This window comes from Patagioenas fasciata, chromosome 19 (assembly GCF_037038585.1).
Source record: "Patagioenas fasciata isolate bPatFas1 chromosome 19, bPatFas1.hap1, whole genome shotgun sequence".
In the NCBI taxonomy this organism is placed as follows: Eukaryota; Metazoa; Chordata; class Aves; order Columbiformes; family Columbidae; genus Patagioenas; species Patagioenas fasciata.
The window spans coordinates 3,212,448-3,235,525 of NC_092538.1; the positions used below are offsets into that span (position 1 = coordinate 3,212,448).

Here is a 23,078-nt window from a genome sequence, read left to right on the forward strand (position 1 = left end):
CGCCCTCCCTTGGAGTTAACCCTCGCGGACTCTCAGCTAATGGCGTTTGGCACTCTGATGTTACACGTGTTTCATCTTTTGGCCGTTTGAAATACGTACATGTTTCTATAGATACTTTTTCAGGTACGTTTTGTGCATCTGCACATACAAGTGAGAAAAGTCGAGATGTTCAGCCCCACTGGATCGACTGTTTTGCTATGCTGGGAGTGCCACAACAGATTAAAACTGACAACAGTCCTGGATACACTGCTAGATCCATGCAATAATTTCTATAGCAGTGGGGTGTTTCGCATGTCACAGGTGTTCCACATTCTCCTACTGGACAGGCCATCACTGAACGAGCACATTCCACACTGAAACACATGTTATTAAAACAAAAAAGGGCAAATATGGTGCCTCAAGAACAATCAGACAATGCAATATATGCTTTAAATGTTTTGAATCGTACTGTGCCTCCCTCCTCTATCGCAGCAGCGGAAAAACACTGCCGTGTTCCAGATTCACTGTCTCAGAGACCAAAGGTTTTATAACCGGATCCCCTGCACAACAGTCAGTGGCAAGGGCCTGTAGTTAATCGCCTGGGGAAGGGCTCTGCTTGTGTTCTTCTTCCAACAGGACCAAAGTGGCTTCCTGTGAAATACGTTAAACCTTTCTACGAGCTGGACAAACACGATGCAGGACCTAATGCCAGAGATCCAGCATCTGTCCCTGCGGCAGAGGACAACAAAGAAATAGAAGAGATCAAAGGAAGAGGCACTGCCATATCAGAATGATACAGATTTACATGATGTGGACTGGCGACTAACTGTCGAAAGCACTTTCAATGCATTTATTTTCCTTATTAGTATGGCTAACCAGCTTTCTCCAATATTTGTTAATAACTGTAATTGTTGTAATTTGTATTATTTTGTTGTAGGTTGATTTGCAACAAGAAAATGACACATAAGGTATGACGATCCACAGTAGGCACTCAAACTCACCAACAGAATGCCCCCTTTTGACTTTGGAGGCAAGAGGTGACTGCACCACCACTCCAAAGTAGTTTGCCAGATGGCTGTGGTCGCAGGCTGGATTGTGAGGCAGTTACACATTCCCCTGAAATCTGGAGCTTTCAGTGAGGAGGTTGACGGCTCTTTAGCACCTTCTGTGCCCCACTGTGCCTGTCCCCACATACATACACCTAGAATGGTACCAAGGTGTTGTCAATAAACTTCACCTCTACCAACCGATGGGTCAGGAGGGGTGGGACCCTTGGTCAGTCGACAGGGTCCTTAACAAAGGAGATGCCCAGACTCGCTGAGAAGCTTCTGGACTATGTTGTAACGCCCACAGCCACATCTGGCCAAACAATGAAACGGGGTTCCCGCCGAAGACCCCCTTTGAGTGGTCTTCTCGGAGCTGCGGGTCTGTGAACTGGAGTCCTTTCCTTAGACAGGAACAGCGTCTAAGGAAACTTCCTGGGATTAATGACACCTCACTTCTTTATTGGAGTGAGCGACTGTTTCTTGTGAGTACCCTGAAGTAAAAGGCCTCCGGTTTTGTTTCTTGTGAGTGACTGCATGCACGTCGTGGATCCTCATTGTTCTTACAATATTGTATTTAAATAATCTCCTTAGCTGCTATCTGAACCTGTATTTTCTCTTATCAGAGTGCTAAATATGTGTAATACTGTTGAACTTGAATTCTAGTGTTTATGAGTGATATCAAGTAAAATAACAGTCTTTGCTAATGTGCAAGGCCTGATTTAGGATTTAGCCAGTACCCTGCAAATAATTACACAGTTTGTAAGAGTTAGGACTGTAAGACAAAATGGCTAACATTATCTCATAGCATAAAGTGATTAGACCCTAAAACTTCACTTTCAGCTCTCAGTCTACGTATATGGGTTTTTGAGGGATTTGGATATGCTTGTGTGATGTTTTTCTTGTAGTCCTTCGAATCATCTGGACAATGATACAGAATGCAAAGAAGAACAAAGCCAGGGTCCTTACTGCACTCATTGAGAACCTGATTTTAAAACAAAAAAGGGGAAAATGTTGGAAAGTCAAATATGGGAGAGCAAGACGTGCGGTTCCAGCCATCTGGATGATAAAGGAAGATCAATACTAACGTGACCATTTGGATGGTCAAAGACATAATACTAACATAATAACATATAAAGGGCCTTGGACAGATTACTTTGTGTACGTTTCTTGTAATTGTAAAAAGTTATAGCCCAGACTTGTGAGAATGGTATCTCGGGCCGGATAACCGCCCCCAAGTGCGTGGGATGTGCGAATGTCCTTGGAGTCCAGCTTTACCAGAGAGAAGTCTTCAACACGTTTTGTGGCTTCTCTGTTCCCCACAGTCCCAGTGCAAAGACCAGACCAAGACCCTGAAACAACTGGCACCAGGGGAGGCTTTAGATGGGATATAGGGAACAATTTCCTCCCCAAAGGGCTGTGGGGCATTGGAACAGGCTGCCCAGGGCAGTGCTGGAGTCACCATCCCTGGAGGGTTGGACAGACGGAGATGAGGTTCTCAGAGATATGGGGCAGTGCCAGGGGTGGGTTATGGTTGGGCTCCATGATCTGGAGGGTCTTTTCCAACCAAAATGATTAATGAGTTTTTACAGTTTATCTCAAAAGGTGGGAACCCCCAGTTCCAACTCTGCTCTTTACCAAATGCCTTTTAGAGGCTGAAGAGGAAGGAGACGCAACACCTCAGCATATGGAGGGTCTTCCCCAAAGCTTCCCAGTGTCCCTTCTGTCTCCTCTGCACATCAGGGCAGGGCACAAGGGACAAAGTACCACCAGCACGCTCTGAAAGGTCATCATTTCTACCAGCTGCAACCTGATCTGGGTGAAGATGTCCCTGCTCATGGCAGAGGTTGGACTGGAGGAGCTTTGAAGGTCCCTTCCAACCCAAACTGTTCTGTGAGTCTGATTCTGGGATTCCGTGATTTTCTTCTCTATGACCTTCAGGCTGTCAGAATACCTGGAACTGGACATTCCCAGCTGTTGACCAACAGACTCTGGCTCTTGGATTCGGTGATGTCACTGCTGAGAAGTGGGTTTCTTGGTTACCTGAGGCTTTGGCAGATGTTTGTGGACACACAGTGGCCCACTGGTGCACTCAGAGCCGTCTGGGGGACAGAGGTCCCAGGAAGTTGCTGGCTCCACAGCATCAAGTGGGGAAAAGCCAGGCTGCCCCCGGCTTTCCTCTGGCCAGGAACGCCGTCCCCACCCCAGCCCATCCCCAGCTCTGCGAGGAGAACAGCTGGGTGAGGGCCAGGGCGATGGGGCTGCCTCCAAACCCAGGTGAGTGCTCCTCAAGGTTTGACCCTCATGCGTCCCGGGTGACAGAAGTGACCTAGGACCCCCCATTGCAGCTTGACCACAGGTTTGGGAGGAACGAAAAAGATCTGCTTTATTAAACCTGTTGGAGAAAGGGTACAAGGGGTGGTGGGAGAATACAGGGTCAAGTGGATGGTCTGGGCCATCCAAAACACAGGGGTAGTGGGGGCATCCAAAGAACAAGGGGTGGGCGGGGGCATCCAAAGCTCTCGTGGAGCGGTTGCTACTTTTCGATGGCTTTTTTGTGTCTTTGGATCAGCAGCTGCCCCTCCCTCTTGATGTCTTCCCGAGTGGGGACGTGCTCGCCATCTTCGTCCTCCTTCTCTTCAGAGGATTCAGAGGATTCTGGAGGAGCGAACAGAGAGAAATGGGCTGGGGAGGGTCTGCAGGGCCACCTCCGCTGTGCCGGTGTCACCAGGGAGAGCCAGCACGTTTTGGAGGGCTGGTGGCATCCCAGTGAGCTTTCCTGCCAAGCCCTGGCTCTTCCTGCCCAGCATCCCAGGCTGACCTGCAGGGCCTGGCAGTGCCGCTGCTGTGGCCCATCCCCAGCTGCTGGGGCTTCCCAGAAAGGTCTGGAGCCACGCGGTGCTGGACGCCGCTCCAGCTTCATTCAAAAGAGGTGGCAAGCTCCAAAAACTCAGTGGCTCCTCCAAGAGCATCCAAGAGGAAGAGGCCACAGACAGACCCCAGCACTGGTTATTCTTCGAAACCAGGTGATTTTGAAGACAAGGCTCTCCCTCCCTCCCCCATAGCATCTTTTCTTGTTCCTTCTGTGGTCCAACGCTCGCCACCCCACCGGCCACCTTCATGCTCCCACATCCCCACCTAAAAGCACCACCCATGCTCAAAGCCTTGGAGACAGCCCCAAGGTCTGGAGAGAACTCATGGGCTGGGCTCTGCTGGGACAGGGAGAGACAGGCGAGGATGGTCAGAAATCCCAACAGGCAGGGGCAGGGACAGTCGCCGGGGGACGCGTCCCCGCTGTGTTCTCCTACCATCAGCGCTGCTGTCTCTCTCCTCGAAGGAAACCATCACGTTCCGAGGATCGCTTGACATTTTCTTCTCTAGAAAATCCCTGGCCTTCACAAAAATCTGTGAAACACACCCTGGGTTAGTTGTTGAAGGGGAGGTGGGTGTTACAACCCAAGGGATGCCCTTGATGATCCCCTGGCAACAACGCCCTGCAGTGCCCAGTGCCACCTGGAGCTGAGCTGCTCCACGGGGCCACCGCCATTCTCCTCACTTGGGACGGGCCATCAGGAGGAGCCTCCTGGTGCGGGTCCCCGAAGACCCCAGCAGGGATGGACACCCCACGTACCTTGCTGCTCTCGTCCAGGATCTTGTACTCAGGGGGCAGGTGGGCCACCCGCTGCTCCAGGTACTGCCACTTCTGGACCAGGCACTGGAGCTTCTCCTCCAGCCCCCGGGACAGGAGAGAATCATCCTGGAGACAGAGAGAACAACCTTGGTGGGCAAAATGAGCCACCTGGGGTGACGGTGGCTGCGCCAAGTGTCACCGCGCTGTGTCACTGCACCACCCAGCGCTGGGGGGTTACCTGGCCGGGCACGGTGATGTCACGCACACGGAAGAGGAGGTGGTCGATTCTGTTCTCAATCTGAAAGAGGAGCTCCTCGTTCTTCAGCATCTGGGCTCGCGACCGGTCCCGCCGGGCCTCTTGCTCCTGCAGTTTCGCCCTCAGCTCCTTCTCCAGCATCCTGCAGCCAACCACAGCCACATGCATACAACTGCACAGGGGTGCAGAGACACCACAAATCATTGCAAAAGCTGCTCAGGTTGCAACCCACCCCCCCCTGCCATGAGCGGGGACATCTTCACCAGCTCAGGTTGCTCAGAGCCCCGTCCAGCCTGGCCTGGGATGTCTCCAGGGATGGTTCATCCACCACCTCTCTGGCCAACATGGGACAGGCTCTCGCCACCCTAATCCTAACAAGTGATAGGACAAACAGAAATGGCCTCAAGTTGCGCCAAGGGATGTTGAGCTTGGATCTGGGGCACAGTTTCTTCCCCAAAGGGCTGTGGGGCATTGGAACAGGCTGCCCAGGGCAGTGCTGGAGTCACCATCCCTGGAGGGTTGGACAGACGGACATGAGGTTCTCAGGGACATGGGGCAGTGCCAGGGGTGGGTTGATGGTTGGACTCAGTGATCTTGAGGGTCTTTTTCAACCAAAGCGAGTCTGTGATTCTATGACACGGCTGTCCCGAGGCCAGCAGCACCTGGTTTTGTTGGGGGCCGGTTGAAACAGGAGCAAAGCCTTCTTCAGCTCCAGATCCCTCAGTTTTTTCTTCAGCTCCTCCTGCAGCTCTTCCTGCTCCTTGATGTACTTCTCCAGGTCCTCCAAGGTTGAGTCCTGTGTCAGGAGCTTGCTGGGGACGTTCTAACCAAGGGACAGCACGAGAACTCAGCCCACAGTGCTCATGCAGGGTGCAGGAGCTGGCCCGTGGCCTCAGGGAGGTTTCTGCACCAGGGACCACTGCAGGCTCAAGGCGTGGAGAAACACAGCTCCATCCTTGCCCACACATAGGGGCTCTGGGCTCTCCAGGCCCACATGAGAGCTGAGAACCCCTCAAGAAAACAAAGCGAGCTGAGAGGTCTCGGCTCCCTGTGGCTACGAGCAGCCTCAGGTTTTTGGGGAGATGGCTTGTTCCGTTACCCAGAGGCGGGAGCACTGTACTGCAGCCTTGGCCGCCTCCATCGTCTCGCTTATCCTGGCCTCGCGGTCTCTCTGGGACTCGGCGGCCTCCAGTTCGGTGGCTGAGGCGGGAGAAAAGCGGCAGAGAGGGATGCCCGGAGCTGCCCCCGCGTCCCACCCCACTGCACCCCGCCAAGCACTCACCCACCACTGGGTCCTGCTGGGTCGAGACGTCCGTGCTGGGCTCGGACTTGGCTGCCTGTAAGGACGTTCATGGTCACCCCCCGAGCTGCTGGCACCCTGGGGAGCTGGCCCTGCCACCCCCACCCATGGGGCTCGGTGCTGCTGCTTTCCCCTCAGCTCACCGCTGGCACTTTCTTTTCGCTCAGTTCCCTCAGCCACAGCCTCTCCATGGGAACCTTCTGGGTGTCCAGGGAGCGCTCCGCAAGGAACTCGGCTTCCCTCTTGGCCAGCTCCTTCTGGAGGGTATCAGAGAAGAGAGAAGTGGCTGCAGAAGCTGGGACCACAGAATCATGGAATCATTTGGCTTGGAAAAGCCCCTCAAGATCATCGAGTCCGACCGTCAACCCACCCCTGGCACTGCCCCATGTCCCTAAGAACCTCATGTCCGTCTGTCCAGCCCTCCAGGGATGGTGACTCCAGCACTGCCCTGGGCAGCCTGTTCCAATGCCCCACAGCCCTTTGGGGAAGAAATTGTTCCCCACATCCAACCTCAACCTCCCCTGGCGCAACTTGAGGCCGTTTCCTCTGCTCCTGGCGCTTGTTCCTGGGGAGCAGAGCCCGACCCCCCTGGCTCCAAGCTCCTTTCAGGCAGTTCAGAGATCAGAAGCTCCTGTTCTCCAGCTGAACCCCCCAGGTCCCTCAGCCGCTCCCATCACACTTGTGCTCTAGCCCCTCACCAGCTCTGTTCCCTTCTCTCAACTCGCTCCAGCACCTCAAGGGCTTTCTTGTTCTGAGGATGGACCTCTGTGAGCCAGCTGAGCTTCTGAGATGGCCAGTGTCATAAATGACCCCCCGTGTAAATGGGCTGGGTAGGAAAGCGAGCAGGATGGAGGGCAGGGAGGGCTGGAGGGTGGAGAGTGCTACTTTCACCATGGCTGTTGCTTTGGGCACGTTGTCCCCAGCCCTAGGGCATCCTGGCCCAAGAATGAGACGTGAGAGGAGCTCCAGAGGATCTAGGTGCCGTGGGCCAGCCCAGCTTAGTCTCTTTTGTTCTTCATTGCAGGAAGATCCACCAGCCTGGGTGCATGGTGCTGTCTGTGGGCTCTGGAGGGTGGCAGTGGGCCCCAGGGTGCCCTGGCTGATCTCACCTGGGCTCTCTCAGCAGCTTTGCGGGCCTCCTCGGCCCTGGCCTCCATGTCCTTCAGCTCCATGTCGTCCAGCTCGGACTCCCTGCACATGCGCTCCACGTCTCTAGTCAGCTGGCTCACCTCCTGGGACACAGGGAACCACAGCGTGTCACCCCACTGAGCCCTGGGGGTCCCCACACTGTGACAATGGATGGAATCACAGAATCCTAGAATAGCTGGGGTTGAAGGGACCTTCCCAGCTCCCCCAGTGCCACCCCTGCCATCAGCGGGGACGTCTTCACCAGCTCAGGTTGCTCAGAGCCCACTCCAGCCTGGCCTGGGATGTCTCCAGGGATGGTTCCTCCACCACCTCTCTGGGCAACCCGGGCCAGGCTCTCACCACTTCATGGAGGGGAGCACAAGGACCTCGCTGAGCCAGGAGGACGTCCCTCCAGCACAGTCCCTGGGGCACCTCGCTGCCTTTGCAGGGGGAGCAGGTGGGACGATGGCCCGCTGAGGAGGGGCTCACCTTCTGCAGGGCATCATACACCCGCTCGTACACGGTGCCCACTTTCTCTGCAGCGCGGAGTTTGGCGCGCATCTTGTCAAGCTCCTTCTCCAGCTGGCGAATCATCTGGGGCAGAGATGGGGGGGACACATGGGCTGACACCACCTGCTGAACCCAGCACCTACCCAGGGGCTGCAGGGCTTGGGTTCAAGCCTCCCATGGGTGCAGCCACCCCAGGAAGAGGGGTCCTGGGTACCCGCTTTTGCTTCTTGGTCTCATCCGACTCCTCCTCCTGCAGCCGCAGCAGCTGCTGCTGCAGCTTGTCCCGGGTCTGGCAGCGCTGCCTCAGCTGGTAGTCCAGCATGTTGAGCGTGTTCGCCTGTTTGTAGATTGTGGCCCGGAGCTTCTCCCGGGCCTCCTGGATGGGCAAGCCAGAGGTCACCAAGCTGGAGGCAGCGCTTGCTGGGCACCCGCGGGAAAAGGGGGTCCTGCCTGGGAAACTCCCCCCACCGTAGAGCCGGGGACGCTGGGACGTTGCTCCAGGACATTGTCACTCCCTTGGAAGGATGGGGACTGGGAGAGCTTTGCTCTGGGGGGTGGGTGGGGTAAGGCAGAGGTGACATCAACACCTCAGGGCTGGGGGACTCTGCGTCAGACAGCCCAGGAGAGGCAGGCTGGAAGGGCCAGGAGCTCTGCTGGGGCAAGGGATCTGCTCCGGGAGCTAAAGGAGGACCTTGCACGGATGCGTCCTGCGGTGGAAAGGGACCCGTGGGACACAGGTGAACACCCCGTGTCTCACCACACCAGCCCTGTGGGCTTGTCCTTGTGCCGGCACCGGGTCCCTCCACGGCGCACCCTGTTCCCAGCGTCCCTTGAGCCCCAGCCCCCGCACCAGCCCGTGCCCACCAGAGCCCGTTACCTCCACCGTCAGCCCGGCCAGATCGGGGGGCAAGTTGTGCGCCCTGAGGACCTCGGGGGCCAGGACGGCCTTGTGCTGCGGGCAGAGAGAACGTCCCCGTCAGCATGGGGACGGTCACGTCCTACTGCTGTCTGCTCCCGGAGAGGGCTGGCGGAGCAGGTGGCTCTGCAGGGCCAGCACCGGGCAGGGGGACGTGGCAGATGGGACCTCCCGCTACCTTCCGGGCCGTGGCCAGAGCCTGGGCATCCTCCTGCACGGCCTCACACAGGCGGGGGAGCCGCTCCCTGTTCCCACGGAGCTTTTTCTCGCAGGACTGCGTGAAAAACTCACTCCCTTGCTCTGGGGGACACGAAGGCGCCGTTGGTGCGGGACAACGGGGGGAGCGAGAGCCCCAGCCCGTCCCCGCCAAGCCCAAGGGGCAGCACCTTGCACGGCGGTGGCGGCGCGCAGCTCCTGGGCGCGCCGGCTCAGCCGTGTCTTCTGGCCCCGCACGGTGGCAGTCGCGTCCCGGTCCCCCGGCCCCGCCGCAGCCATGGCCGCTCCACCGCCTGCCGGAGCCGCCGCCGGCACCGCCTGTGGAACCGGGTGTCCGTTGCCTGCGGAACCGTTGCCGCGGCAGCTCCAACGGCCACGCGGCAGCTCCAACGGCCACACGGCCGCTCACAGCCAAAACACGCGCACACGGACACACAACACAGCAGCGCTCGCCCGGGAGCTGCCAGCTCGCTCCAAGTGCCAGGAGGAGTCTGTCACTCCCTGCACATCCTCCTTCCCAAATTCCACCTCATTGGTCAGGACACGCTTGCGCAGGGAGTTCTTCAAACCCGCACACGGAAACCAGCCGCCAATACTGATCTTTATTTGGATGCTTACCATACATTCCTGCTGAAGGACAACTATGACAACAACTGCAAGCATGTGCATTGATGTGTTAATAGATCAAATGAAGCTCCCCCTACCAGAGAAAACACTTAACATTTCATTTGCAGAAAAAACAGACTTGATAAGGAAATTGCCTTCCTAGCATCAAGCGCGTAAATTGGCTTAGATGAAGTTTCTGTAACAGAAGCTCTTTGACCTGCAGCCGTCCTCTTGTGCCCTGCGTGTTGGGATGTAGAAAACAAATGGCGGGATTAGGAAATCGAGTATTACTGACACAACATCATCGGAGGCTCTTCCTCAGCGTCTCACTCGCACATTCATGAATTGAATGTTAGCGCTAATTGCCAGGGACAAGCTAAATATCAACGTTACCATCCTCAGCGCTTCACAAAGCACGCATGAAGAGATGGGCGTCTGAAAAGCACGGATTGTACACGCGAGGAATCTTACCGATCTGTCCACGGAGAGATTTCCACACTGAGGCTGTGGCCACACAGCAAATAGAATCATTATGCCACTGAACTTTCCTAGGCAGCATTTAAACACCGCGGAAGATTAGCCTGGGGGCAGGAGAAAGTGTTCAAGAATCTCCATTGCAGTGGCCCTCAGCAAAACTCAGAGTCTATAGTGGCAAATACTTTGAAAATATTCCTAAAGAAACTTAACCCAGCCTTGCACGAGCTCCCGTAAATCGGCCGCCGCAGAAATCAGCTTCCAAGAGCATCCAGTCCCGAAGACTCTCCACACCCCACACGTCAAAGCTCCTCCCGTTGACATCAGCTCTCCCTGCTTCGATTCTACACAATTCACACCGCGTTAATGGCACAAAGGCAAAGGTCGTGTCAGGAGCACAAAGCAGAGCTCTGTTTAATCGTCACGGAGCGGGCAGAGCAACCGGCGACCACAGCAAGGGAGCACCCTTCCCGCAGCATCCCAGCAGCTGCCAGCCGTGGTGGGGGATGTAAATCAACAGGCCTATCAGCAGTGAGACTCGGGCCCGTGGACAGCTCGTGAACACGGACAACATCCAATCGGCCCGTGCACGCCTGGAGCGTGGACGCGTGATCAGGAAATAACTGCATATATAAAGAGGCTTGTTTCTCTAATAAATGGCTTCGCTTGAATTCATATTGAATTGTGTGGAGTCCATGAGTTTTCGCCCCCGCAAGTGGAGACCCCGACGTGACCCATAAGGAGAATTTACGGCAGGGGGACGGTCGCTGCGGGGAGCGAGCCCCAGCTGGAACGGCTCGGCTGGACCGTGACCGGGACGCGGTCTGCGGGCTGCGTGACTCCTGATTGATCGCTACAGAAGCGACAGAGGAGGGATAAAGGATCCGATATCGTTGCAACGGACACCCAAAGAGGTGGGCAGCTGGGGGCGGGAGGAGACGGGGCAGAATATTTTTAAAGAAGAAGAAATACTGCGGCTCCTCTCGCATATTCTCTCTAAGAGAGGGGTGAAGTATGAGGAGAGTAACCTCAAAAGACTATTAATTTGGTGCAGAGGCAATGGGTTTCCTGCTGATCTCTTAGGAGTTTTTCAAAGAGAGACTTGAGAAAAAGTGGGAACGGTGTTGTGGAAGGCAATTAGTCGCAGTGAAAAACATATTCTCGGCCTTGTAACCGCCTGGAAACTGATAATTACTACAGCGAAGCAATTAAAACCTGAAAAGACTGTTATGAGCATTAGTGACTTAAACTTGAACTTTGGGACGACACAGGGCAGAAATTATGGGATAAAGTCAGCAATGGAGATAAAGAAACTAAATCATTAGCAACTACATGGAAGCTTATAATTAGCACCTTAAAAGATCTTAAGGCTGAACGGTCTGCTGCTGCCGGAATTTTTGCAGCGTTGCAGCCTGATAAGTATCCTGAAAGTCGCTGTGGAGTTCACCCGGTTCGTGTCTTTGATTCCCTCCCTACTCCATCCCCTGCTGTGCTTTCGGCACCCCCGATAGCTCAGCAGTCCGGGGCGGGGGGAGGAAAAATGCCGAGCGGGTGGGCTCCTGTACCATTGCCCAACCCTGGTGAGAACAGCAAGTCCAGAGGATTGGAGTCGGACAACTTGCCCAAAGAACCTGAGAAAGCTGAGAATGCTAAAGTCGCAAACAATTTTGCCAATTTGTATCTTTTTTTATCGCCTTTTAACCCTCCAGCTTCCACGAGAGAGCAGAAGGAGTCGCTGGAATCCAGCAGTCGGCAATGCGGTCACGCTGATCGTGACGGGAAAGGGGGTGCGCCTGGGGACTCAGGTTGTACGAATAGCTATGATGCTAGAAAGTATTGGCGAGAATGTGCACTGTTCCGAACCCCCATGTTCCTAACGATTCTGCAGCACCGCCCGAGTCCGCGTTATCTGATGACTCGGATGAGGACGGGGGTTTGCAGCATTTTCTTCAAAAGTTAACAGGAAAAAGAGTTCGTGTGTGTGTTGCCTCGAGATCAGATAAAAACCATGAAAGACTCAAGCAAAATTAGACCTATGCAGTGTAACAGCTGTGGATCATTTAGGACGGAACGATGGGGACTCGTTGAAAGGAGTGGGTATCCCCCAACTCCTAGGACAGACACTAATTGGCACACCACAATTACAGGAGCGATTAGTTCTGAAATCCTGAGACAGTCAACGGACTTCGCATATCAAGCTATAGTAGAGGTGTCTGAAACCAGCAAAGCAGCCAAATCGTTTATAACTATTATCAGGGTCCCAATGAGAATTACATGCAATTTATCGACCATCTTCAAGAGGCCATCAATAAGTAGGTTGAAAACTTAGAAGTTAAGGAAGCGCTGGTGTTGAAATTAGCAGCAGAGAATGCTAATGTTTGCTATCGACGTGTTATCTGCGGGTTTTACAGTACATATTGCATGCTTCTGTGCATTGCCTCGCTGAAAATCAAGCAGCTTGTCAGGAACGCGAGTTCATTGTTTTACTGGTTGTTGTCAGAATTGTTTCTTTGTGCTATAAGTGCACCGTAAGACTTTCTCCCCACTTTTCCCACTCGCGCTGCCAGCAGCCCTGTGCTTCCCCCCTCCCTCTTCTCATGGTCTTTACTTACGAGATGGGGTCGGGAACGACTGTTTTCATTCGTGTTCCTAAGAAATCGGTATTGGGAGGTGTTTTAAAACATAGGAAAGCACTTGGAAATATGAGGAAGGAAGATCTTGTGAAATATTATAATTAATGGTGGCTCCTGTATAAGTCAAATGATTGGGAAAAGTGGCCGAAGAATAGAATCTTGAAGTATAACACTTTGTTACAATTAATGTTGCTTTTAAGGCGAGAGGAACAGGACAAAAGAAATCTCTACAAGAGATCATTAAATCATTTCGGACAGTTTTACAGGCGGAACGGTTTGAACTTCAACAAGCTGAGAGAGTTAACTGATAACACACAGGTCACAGTAAACTTGCTGAACTCTGCAAGATGCTTTCCTTATTAACCTGTTTCCTTTGTAGGTATCTGTTTAAGCATATTACCGTTTAATAGGTCTTTGTCTGTTATATGGTACAGTAAGTTCACAGACTGTTAAATCATGAGAATCCGTTGACTCAAAATGTGCGTTTTGTGATAATACAGAAGATGGTGAGTAAGATCACGGAGCGGGCAGAGCAAACGGCGACCACAGCAAGGGACCACCCTTCCCGCAGACCCCAGCAGCTGCCAGCCATGGTGGGGGGTGCTGGAGGGGTGTCAGAGGTTCCCTCCCCAACCCACAGCACTCGCGGATCCCAATTTGCTTGGGATGCTCAACCCCACTATGGTTTGCAAGGGGGCTGGGGGGTGCGAGCCCCCGCCACGCTCCCTGCTCTGCTCCCCTCCAGCTGCGGCGGATGCAGGAGATGCTGCAGAAGATCCAGAAGCAGATGAAGGACTGGCACTAGCCCCCTCCTCCTCCTCCTTCTCCTCCTTGCCACCCCCCAGATCAGAAATGTTTACATCGCGCTCCATCCTGCCCCGGTACCAACGCCGCACCCGCCACCCTGCGCTGCTGCGGTATCGCCTTCGCCAAGCGACCAGCGCCCAGCCCGCGGGGACAGCGAGGGGACAGGCCACCCAGGGGGACAGGCCCCTTGTCTCGGCCAGATGCTGCCCCAGCCACCCCCTGGCGGGCTGGGGACAGCTCTGATCCCCAAGCTTTGGCTTTCTCTGTGCCCCTTGCCGCTCGGGGCAGGGCCACTGGCCAATCTGCTCGCCAATCGTGTCCCTTGTCCCCGTGTCACCTCGAGCTGCCTGCTTTCCACTGTTACGCTCAGCTTGGCCCTGGCTTAAGTGGAGGAGCGATCCCAGCCCCTCCATCTGCCCTGCTGCTGGGGACACAGTTTTGTGTCCCTGTGTCCCCCCAGGATGTCCCCATCCGTGTTGCTGCCCTGCAGAACACTGTGCCGTGTCCCCCGCAGGGGTGTCCCTGGCTATGGGGAGAGATGATGGGACAGCAAAGCTGCAGGGTGGAGGCAGAACTGGGAGCAATGGGATCACTGGGAGCTCCCTAGCGCGGGGACGTGTCCCCTCCCTATCAGAGCCACCTGAGCCGTGGTCCCCGGGGGGGTCACCCCTGAGCGAAGGGGTTTGCACACCAAGGGCTCTGCTGACGGGGGCTGTACTGGGGGTGGGTGCTGCAGGGTGCTGGAGCAGCGTCCGCGTGCGTCACCCATGTCCCCGTGCCAGCCAGAGGGTCCCTTGGCCCCCGCGGGCAGGGACCCCCCTGACACGGCAGGGCCCTGCAGGGTGTATTAGCGCTTTCCTTTTTTTAACGTTGCTATTTTCTTACAGAAGTACCTCCCTTTGCATGACGGTCAGAGAGGCATTTATTCAGGGAGAAGCAGAGTATAGGTTTATACATTCTTACAGAGCTAGTGGAAATGTTTTTAATCCCTCCACAACCATTCTCAATAAACACGGCTGACCCGGCTTGACTGCAACCCCGAGTGGCTTCCGTGCGGGCAGGGGCTGACAGTGACCGCTCAGCGGCTTCTGGCTCCTATTTCCTGGAAAAAGGCTTAAAATGGATGTTGGGGGGGGTTCTGCTGCACCCACAGGGACACCCAGCTGGGAGGGGGGTGGGAGAGCCCTGTGGGACCCCACCTGGGGGCTGAGGCAGCAGCCAAGGGTGAGGGTCCCCCCATGCACTGCCCTGGGGTCCCGCTGGTGTGAGGACCGAGATGGGACCTGGGGGAGCAGAGCAGGGATCCTGGGCTGGGGGTGTGATTGCTCTTCATGAGTTGCCCCCCAACATCCTTGTGCCTCCCCCATGATGTGGTGAGCCCTGCTGGGATACACAGTGGGCGCTTGCTATGGCTGGTCCCCCACCATGAGCACCAATGCCCAGTTACCGCAGGTTGGCTTCACCAGGAGCTGGTGGGGTGGTACTGGGATCCATGGACTGTGTTTCTACCTGCCCTCCAGTGGGCGTCATCCATCTGCACCCTGCTATTTCTCCCTGCACCCCACTATCCTGTCCTGTACCCCACTATGCTGCCCCTTCACCCTGCAAGCCCCCTCCCAGCCCACCTGCACCCCAATGTCCTCCACATGGTGCTGGTGGATGGATCCAGCTCAGCATGGGGTGGGGTGCCTGACTACTCTTCCAGGCCCCCCCCAAATCCTGCTGTGAACCAGCAGGTCCCAGTACAGCCCAGCACCGTTGTGCCTGCCCAGGGGTGGCAGCCAGTGGGGGGGGTGCCCAGGAGTGGGTGCTGGCAGTTTGGGGGAGCACCCGCCTGGGCCCAGCGCAGGGCAGCGTGTAGGGGCGATCCTGGGTCTCCACACCGTGACACCCAGCAGCAGCCACTACGTGTGTGTTACAGGGCTGTGCTTGTCCCCCTGTCCCCTGCACGGCTGGGGACACACACACATCCCCAGGCACCTCAGAGCCCCCAACACCCCCTCCCACGGGCATCCCCACCCTGATGCCTTCATTACCCTGAACATCCTCACCTGCACCCCTCTGCTCCTGGACACCAATTTAAGCCCAGCAGCCCCAGTGCTGGGATGTGTCCTGCTCAGCCCTGTTCTCTGTGCCCACTGTGGGGGTTTCTTGCTTTGCCTGCCCCCACTCAGGTGTTTTTTTTCCCCCTGATGGGTACTGGATGTGTTGTGGGATCTGCTGCTGCCATGGTTCCCCCTTTGCTGCCTGGGGTGGGGGTGCTGGGGCCACCTGCAGCCCCAGCTTGTTTGCTGTGCTGAGCACCCCACAGGTAGGAAGCCATGTGCAGCTAGGAAGGTAACTCTGGGTTTTCTGAACAGAGCTGGCAGGGTGGGATGTGCTCCTGGTCCCCCTGGCAGGGCTCAGGTTTGGTGTGGAGAGTGACATCTCAGCGCTGGGGCTGGGGGTCTCTGTGAAAGCCAGGAGGCCATGGGCGGTTGTATGAGGGTCTCAGTGCTGGTTTTAGTAGGAGCTGCCCTATCAGGGTGCTTGCACCTTCTTGTGAACATGGAGAAGGGGACAGAATGCAATCTGGCCCAGGGAGAGGTGGCTGCTCCCTCCAGAGCCCTCCTGGAGGTCTGGGGTCTGAGAGCTTCTCTCACCTGGGACAGCAGTGTCTCGGTGCTGGGTGCTGTAATCCCAAATGGACTGTTTTGCTAGAAAATATTATTCATGAGATACCATTAGATATGCAGGAAGGTAGGTAAGAGAAGCATTTTTGTGCGTAGGGAGTAAAACGCATTTCTGGAGGGGTTTGTGATCTGGGCAGAGCTCCAAACTTTGATCTAGTTGAGCAAGCACCCAGAGAGACCCCGTAGCAGTGCTTGGTACTGGTGAAAAGGGGTGGATTTGTTCTAAGTAGCTCTTTGGGGCAGGAAAACAACCCAGCGCTGGAGAAATAGCTGAGGCTGGAGCATTGCATTTCTTTGCTTGCTCAGCCCGAGGGCTGTGTTAAAATCCTGCACGGCGAATGTGACCATAGGGATGTGCATGGGATGGTGCCTCGAGTGCTTTGCACAGCGCTGAGATCTCCGCAGGGCAGAGACTGTTGTGCTCCCATCCAGCACCATCGTTTCCACTCCTGCCTAACAGGCACAGCGATAACTCCGAACTTGCTGTGAACAGAGCATGACCCAGGTACGTGCCACTGCTGTCCTGATGCATCTGGGCCTGTCCCTGCAAGGCTGAGGGGAGTCCCTGGGGAGGTACGAGTTCATCCTGGCCTTTGCAGGCTGTTCTGCAGAACTTGATCTTCTTTTCAAAAGGTTTTTTCTAATAACCTAATTAACCCCCCTACCTTCTCCCAAATGATAGATGAACAGGTCTTTAATCTTAATCTACATGCATTTTTGAATCATTAGATGGCTAAGGAAGTGTGGTTTGTTGGTTGTTGTTTTGGAGTGTGTGTGGTGTTTGGCTGTTTTACCCCTCTCTTCTCTCCCACTTCCCTGAGGTCTTTTTACAGCCCCTCTGCTTCACTTTCCAGCTGCCTTGTGCTCCGGGGGCTCTGTGCCCCCTGCCCCGCCGCGGGTTCCCGTGCTCGGCACGGAACGCCGGGCGCTGGCGGGCGGGCGCGGCTGTCGGCAGAACACGGGCGGCGCTCGGAGGTTTCCGTTAAGCGGTTGCCTCCTGGCAACGGGACGCGGCGGGGGCATCGGGGCGGGTGAGCGGGCCCGGGGCCGGTGGGCGCCGGTGGGACCCGGGGACAAAGGGGTTTGTCTGAACCTGGGCCTGGGGGCACCGCTTGATGCTTCATGTGCTGCTTGGAGGGGACCGAAACCTCGCACCGAGGGCAACCAGGCCGGCGCGGTTCGGTGTTCTGGGTGCGGATGCCGTGCTGGTTTTCCCTGTAGTGTTTTTGAGGGTTAAGGGTGTAGGAAAAGCAAATGCTGCTTTGCTGGGGCTTGTGCTGGATTCCCCTGAGCTGCGAAAATCCTCTTGATTTCTCCCAGCTGAGACTTAAAGTGGCTGAATTTAACACAAACTGCAAGCAACTGTGCCCAGGCAGGAAGATGTCGCCTGTCAGCAGCCTGGGTGGCTGTCAGCAGAGCCCCTCCCTGCAGGGCCGGCGGTGGGGAGGAGCAGCACACAGCCCTCCCTCCTCTGGGGAGGGAGCTTTTGTTTGCAGACTAGAACTGGGATTCCGGGCTGTTCGGGAGCCCCTGCCTGCTCCTCGGGACAAAGGGGAGTGGGAAGAGTTGTCATCCCACACACCTCTGCCCCCCAGCCTTGCTGGGTTGAATTGTCCTGCAAGACACTGAGTGTCCAGTGTTTGCCTTTCAACAGTACAATAGTGAAGGGTTTAAGGAAAATCAACCAGCTCTTGTGGTGCACTGCTAACAACAGCATCATTAATAGCCACTGAAGCTCAAGTGCTTACAAAACTGTCAATTCCTCTGTTTCCTAGGTGGTTACCCACCAGCAGTGAGCTGCTGGCCCCACGGCATCAAGTGCCTACCCCGGGAGGGTCCTGATGCAGAGGAGAACTCGCCTGCTGTGCCCCTTAACTGGTCGAGATGAGGCTGTGGGTCCTGCCGCCCACCGGTCACCCTCTAATGTCTTTGGGTGCAAGAACTTAATTAGCTGCCTGCCATCTCACCTGTCCCTGTACATCTTTGGTAAAGCTGCCCTCGTTTTTCCAAGGGTGGTTTCCCCCGAGGGCCATGGATGGCCTGTAGTGTGGATCTTGGTTGACCATTCTGTCCTTTTAATTCCTCAGGACTTTTGGATGAGAAATCCCTCGAAGCATGTGCGTCTGTGAATAGATTCTGGGCTCATCTGGTTGAAGAAGTCAATAAGGAACGTGAATGTCAAAAAACAATCCAGGAGAGTATCCTATATTTGCAGGTATGATGTCTGGGCTTCTGCCATGATGATGTGCTTTAAAAAGAGGGTTTTTCTGCTACTGCCCAAACCCTTAGATGGAAATGCTTTTACTAGAGGCCGCCTCCCACCTTTGTCCTGTTCTTCCATCTGCAGAGTTAAGCCAGGTTAGATGTTCATACTATCACCAGTAAGCACAACGTAAGAGCCTTTACTGACCTTCAGGGAGCCTGCAACTCTAAAAATGGATCAAAACACTCTTGTAACAAAGAAAACAGGGTTTGGTCAGGAATGCAAATCCTGTATGTCCAGGAGCTGGTGACAATTTGGCAGACCTGCAACAGCTCCCTGAGCTTTATTTGCTCCACCAAGGAAGATGGAAAGATGAGATGACTTTGTGAGAAGTCACAGCTGGCGGTTGGGACACAGTAAAGCAGAACTGCTAGGAAATGCCTGTCCTGCTTAGGACAGACTTGCCATAGAGCAAGCTAAGTGTAAAGGTAAATCCCCAAAGAGAGAAAGTAGGAGATCTTTGTGTGCTTTGATTTGTGAAGAGAGCATTGAAATCTCAGCTCTGGGCCAGCATTTAAAGGCTGTTTCATGTCAGGCTTTGCGCATTACATATGAAACTTAGATATTGCTGAAGATGTTTTGAGAGCCTCTCATCTCAGTGGGTTTGGATTCTGAACCAAGTGAGCGCTCACCAGAGATGAGATGCACTTTCCAACTTTTTTCTGTTGAAATGGAAAAGTTTTGGAGGCTCTTAGAAGCTCAAGACTGGATTTTGGAGGAAAAAAAGAAAGAGCAATGATTTTTCACAACAAGTCAAGTCATATAGCAACAAGGTGGTAAATGCAAGTCAGGTCTCTTAAGGAACAGTAAACCAGTGTGTGCAGTTCAGATTTGCGTGTGGCTTCAGCGTCCCATGGAGATGCTGGAGCACCACCCGTGAGCAGCGTCCTCTGTGTGCTCGGGCTCTGCGGTGACTGTGGTGCCTCTGCCGGTTCATTCCAGGGGTTGTGCCCCAGAAGAGCAGTTCCAACCTATGCCAAAAGAGTCGATGTGACAGTTCCAGTGTTAAACGAAGAGGGGGATGTCATTGAAGGCCATGACTGCGAAAGTAAACCGCAGGTATGTTGAAAGGTGTTTGCCTTCCATGGATCCTGCATTTCAGCATTTGAGGAAGAAGGAGGACACATCTTGGAAGTTGTGACAGTGAATTTGGAGTTGCTTTGCTCTTCTGGTTTGTACCATCGTGAGCAACTCCTAAGGACCAGAGCTTGCTCAGCACCTTCTGTCACGAGCAGGAGCCTGCATCCCTAAATCCTGCCTTGTCCTACTGCATCTCGCAGGCGTAGCCTTGGGGCCAGGGCTGCGAGCAGGGTCGGGCAGCATCCCGAGGGCACAGCATTTTCCCCAGAAATCAAGGGTGCAGATGTCAGGCCTTGCATTTTTGCCAAGGAACAACCCTTGTTTCTGCACCAAGCAGGAAGCTCCTGCACTCTGGGTGTTCCTTACCAACACATTCTGTCTCTGGTCTCATCACTATAGTAGGGACCAAGCCTTGATGTTTAATACTGTGGAATAATGCTACCTTCCTCCCTCCATGAGTTACTTTTCCCTATTTCTCTTTGGACAGAGAGGAGAAAGACGGGAGGAGAAAGACAATCTGCAGGAAGCCTATAGCGATCTGAAAACCGATGCAATCCAACTAGAAGAGAGAAATGTCTTCTGTGGCTCCTACAGTGTTCGTGTCCTCATGGACCAGTGAGTAGATTGCCTGGCTGCTCTCTGCACTAACCCTGTAGGGCCCAACAGCAGCTCCTGCAAACCCGTTCTGTTCCCTGCGGTCCTTCTGTGGGAATGTGTGGCTGGAGGGGAGAGTCCCTCAGCATCAGTGTTGAAAAATCCTCAGTGTCAAATCCAGTTTTTAATAAAGATAGCAGGGGAATTTTTAAAGGCTTAAGGGTTGGTGATCCCCAGTGTATCACAAAAGGATACAGAGCACTCTCCCTGTTTTAGAATTACAGAATTGTGTTGATTGGAAAAGACCCTCAAGATCATGGAGTCCAAACATTAACCCACCCCTAGCACTGACCCATGTTCCTGAGAACCTCATGTCCGTCTGTCCAGCCCTCCAGGGATGGTGACTCCAGCACTGCCCTGGGCAGCCTGTTCCAATGCCCCACAGCCCTTTGGGGAAGAAATTGTTCCCCACATCCAACCTCAATCTCCCCTGGTGCAACTTGAGGCCGTTTCCTCTGCTCCTGGCGCTTGTTCCTGGGGAGCAGAGCCCGACCCCCCTGGCTCCAAGCTCCTTTCAGGCAGTTCAGAGATCAGAAGGTCTCCCCTCAGCTCCTGTTCTCCAGCTGAACCCCCCAGGTCCCTCAGCCGCTCCCATCACACTTGTGTTCCAGCCCCTCACCAGCTCCGTTCCCTTCTCTCAACTCACTCCAGCACCTATTGAGCTTATTCTCCAGATACAACCTTAAATATGCAGAATTAGGGACCTTGGCTGTGGTGCCCTGCAAAGGATTCACCCATTTAAGTGTGTTGTGTGTCAGGTTGCTCAGTGAAGACCATTAAGCATCAGAGAAATCCCTGTCACAACCTTAGACATGTTGTACCTTGTCACCTGGCTAAAGCTCATCTCAGTCGCTGTTTCTTATCCAGATCAGACCAGAGCAGAATAATCCACTACAGTGGTGGTGACCTGGTAGCCGTTGGCTCTGCAAGCCGAAAAGTGCGGTTCCTTGGCATGCCGGGGACGAAAGAAGTGCCGCCTCTGCTCTCTGGTAGTGCTGGGAGCAAAGCTCTGCTCCTCGATGAGAACAAAGGCTTGGTCCTCAGCACAGGCTTTGATCTCAGCATCAGGTGAGCAGCACAGGGACCGTGCCACGGGATTACCAGCCTCTTGGAATATCCAGGAAAACATTCATCTTTAGTCCTTCCAGCCCATCTTCGGAATCTTCCTTCCCTCACTTTCGTTATAGTAACGAGGAAAGGACAGTAGATAAGGAAACAACCCCCACTCACATAGGACAGCTTCTCTTTTCCGGTTTCACCTGGTGACGCACAGGTCTTCCTAAAGTGCCTCAAAACACCAGATGTTTCCCATAGGCACTTGCTGTGAGATTCTGGCCTTGCTAAGGTCAGCACTGAGTTCAGCAAGGCTGGGTTTATCTGTGACAGTTTGGCTGAGCAGGTTTAACAGCCTGGTACCCACTGCACAGCTGCTCCTTTGCAGACACTGCCCCCTCAGACAAGGAGATGCTCAGCTCTTCCGTGTTATTCATCTCTACATCTCGAGAGTATCACAAGGAGGGGTAAAAGCTGAACAGCAGGCTGTCTGGCTCTGGCACAGCAATACCAGAAATTCATGAAAGGCAGCACTTAAAAAGGGAAAGAGTTTACAGTGACTCAGGCTCTGACCCCCCTGCTCTTCCCTGCTCCAAAATGTTTGTCTGAACAGGTGCTGGTGTTCTCCGAGGCCAACAGGAATCACATTGACACCAGCCACTAAAGAAACAATTTTATCTGCAGAGCTCTACATTTTAAGGTTAATTGGAGGTAGCTGTGCCTAAGGTGGAATCTAGACATGTGTTTCCAGGTAGTCTGCAGGTAGAACAAATGATATTGGTAAAAAATTACTACTAATCCTGACTTGATCATTCCAAATACTCTGACACCTTAGTGGAATGACTCCTGGCTTTAGCCTAGTGTGTAGAGGAGAAACGCTGGGCCTGTTAAGTAGGAAATAATAAAATGAATAAGCCATCAATTAAGTTAATCGCTGTATTCCTGTTTTGGTTGGTCCTTTGTAGGTGCTGGAATATCTACAGTGGTGCTTGTGTGAAAGTCTTCGATGGTCACCATGGGACAGTCACCTGCTTGGATTTACACGAAGAGCAGCTCGTGTCGGGAGCCAGGGATGGGATGGTAAAAGGTGAGACCAGGAGCTTCCAGACAAAGGCCGGGAGTAGCGAGATGGGCAGAGTGCTGGAGGTGTGACGGGTGACAGGGGCAGCGTCTGAATAGAGCAAGGGCATCAATTGGAGGGTGGAGTTTAGCATCCCATTTTGATTCCAGAGCAGCCGAAGCTGTGGCCACGTGCACATGCAAGGTCTCTGTGTCACTGCATAAATTCTCGTTACTTCTGCTTTTATTCACTTTTAAAGGTTTTGTGGCTCTAAGGCCACACCAGCTCTCGGGGAAAATGGTATCAGCTTGCAGCTTTGCCAGAGGTTTCTTTACTATTAATTTGTGACCTTTCTCCCCCTTGCTCCCAACAGTGTGGAATCTGAGGAGTGGGCGATGTCTCCAGACCCTGCAGCACAGCAGCGCTGTCTGGGTGGTCAGAACCGACGGTGCCCGCGTTGTCAGCGGGTGCGAGCGAGGGCTGGTCAGAGTCTGGGCTGCGGATACGGGCGCTCTGATCAAAGTGAGTTTCTTCTTAGGTGGATCGTTTTGTGCTAAATGTTTAAAAATCTGTGCTAGTTCATCACAGCCTTTGGTTCTTGCCGAAAATTTTCTGAAGAAAAAAAAAAAGCCCCAAACCAAAGGCAGCCTAAACTGGTAAAAGAAACCACAGATTTATTTGTAAGCAAATAATATAAAACTTGTTTGCAAACAACTGTCAATTTTAATGCAGGGTTTGATGTGCTGTGCCTGACCCCTTCATTCCTGTAGAAACGTTCACCTCTGCTCCTGCAGGAA

The 23,078-nt window shown here is 54.1% G+C and overlaps 1 protein-coding gene across 1 annotated transcript in view; it reads left to right on the forward strand.

Annotated features, from left to right (window-relative positions):
- The window catches only part of LOC136110217 (F-box/WD repeat-containing protein 10-like), a 29,109-nt gene that overhangs the window by 2,830 nt on the left and 3,201 nt on the right, over positions 1-23,078 (forward strand). Inside the window, exons 2-7 of the mRNA XM_065853447.2 lie at positions 18,259-18,386; positions 19,377-19,493; positions 20,002-20,129; positions 21,036-21,236; positions 22,187-22,308; positions 22,655-22,803. Of these exons, the coding sequence (XP_065709519.2) occupies positions 18,259-18,386; positions 19,377-19,493; positions 20,002-20,129; positions 21,036-21,236; positions 22,187-22,308; positions 22,655-22,803 (845 nt within the window). The remainder of the gene's footprint in view (positions 1-18,258; positions 18,387-19,376; positions 19,494-20,001; positions 20,130-21,035; positions 21,237-22,186; positions 22,309-22,654; positions 22,804-23,078) is intronic.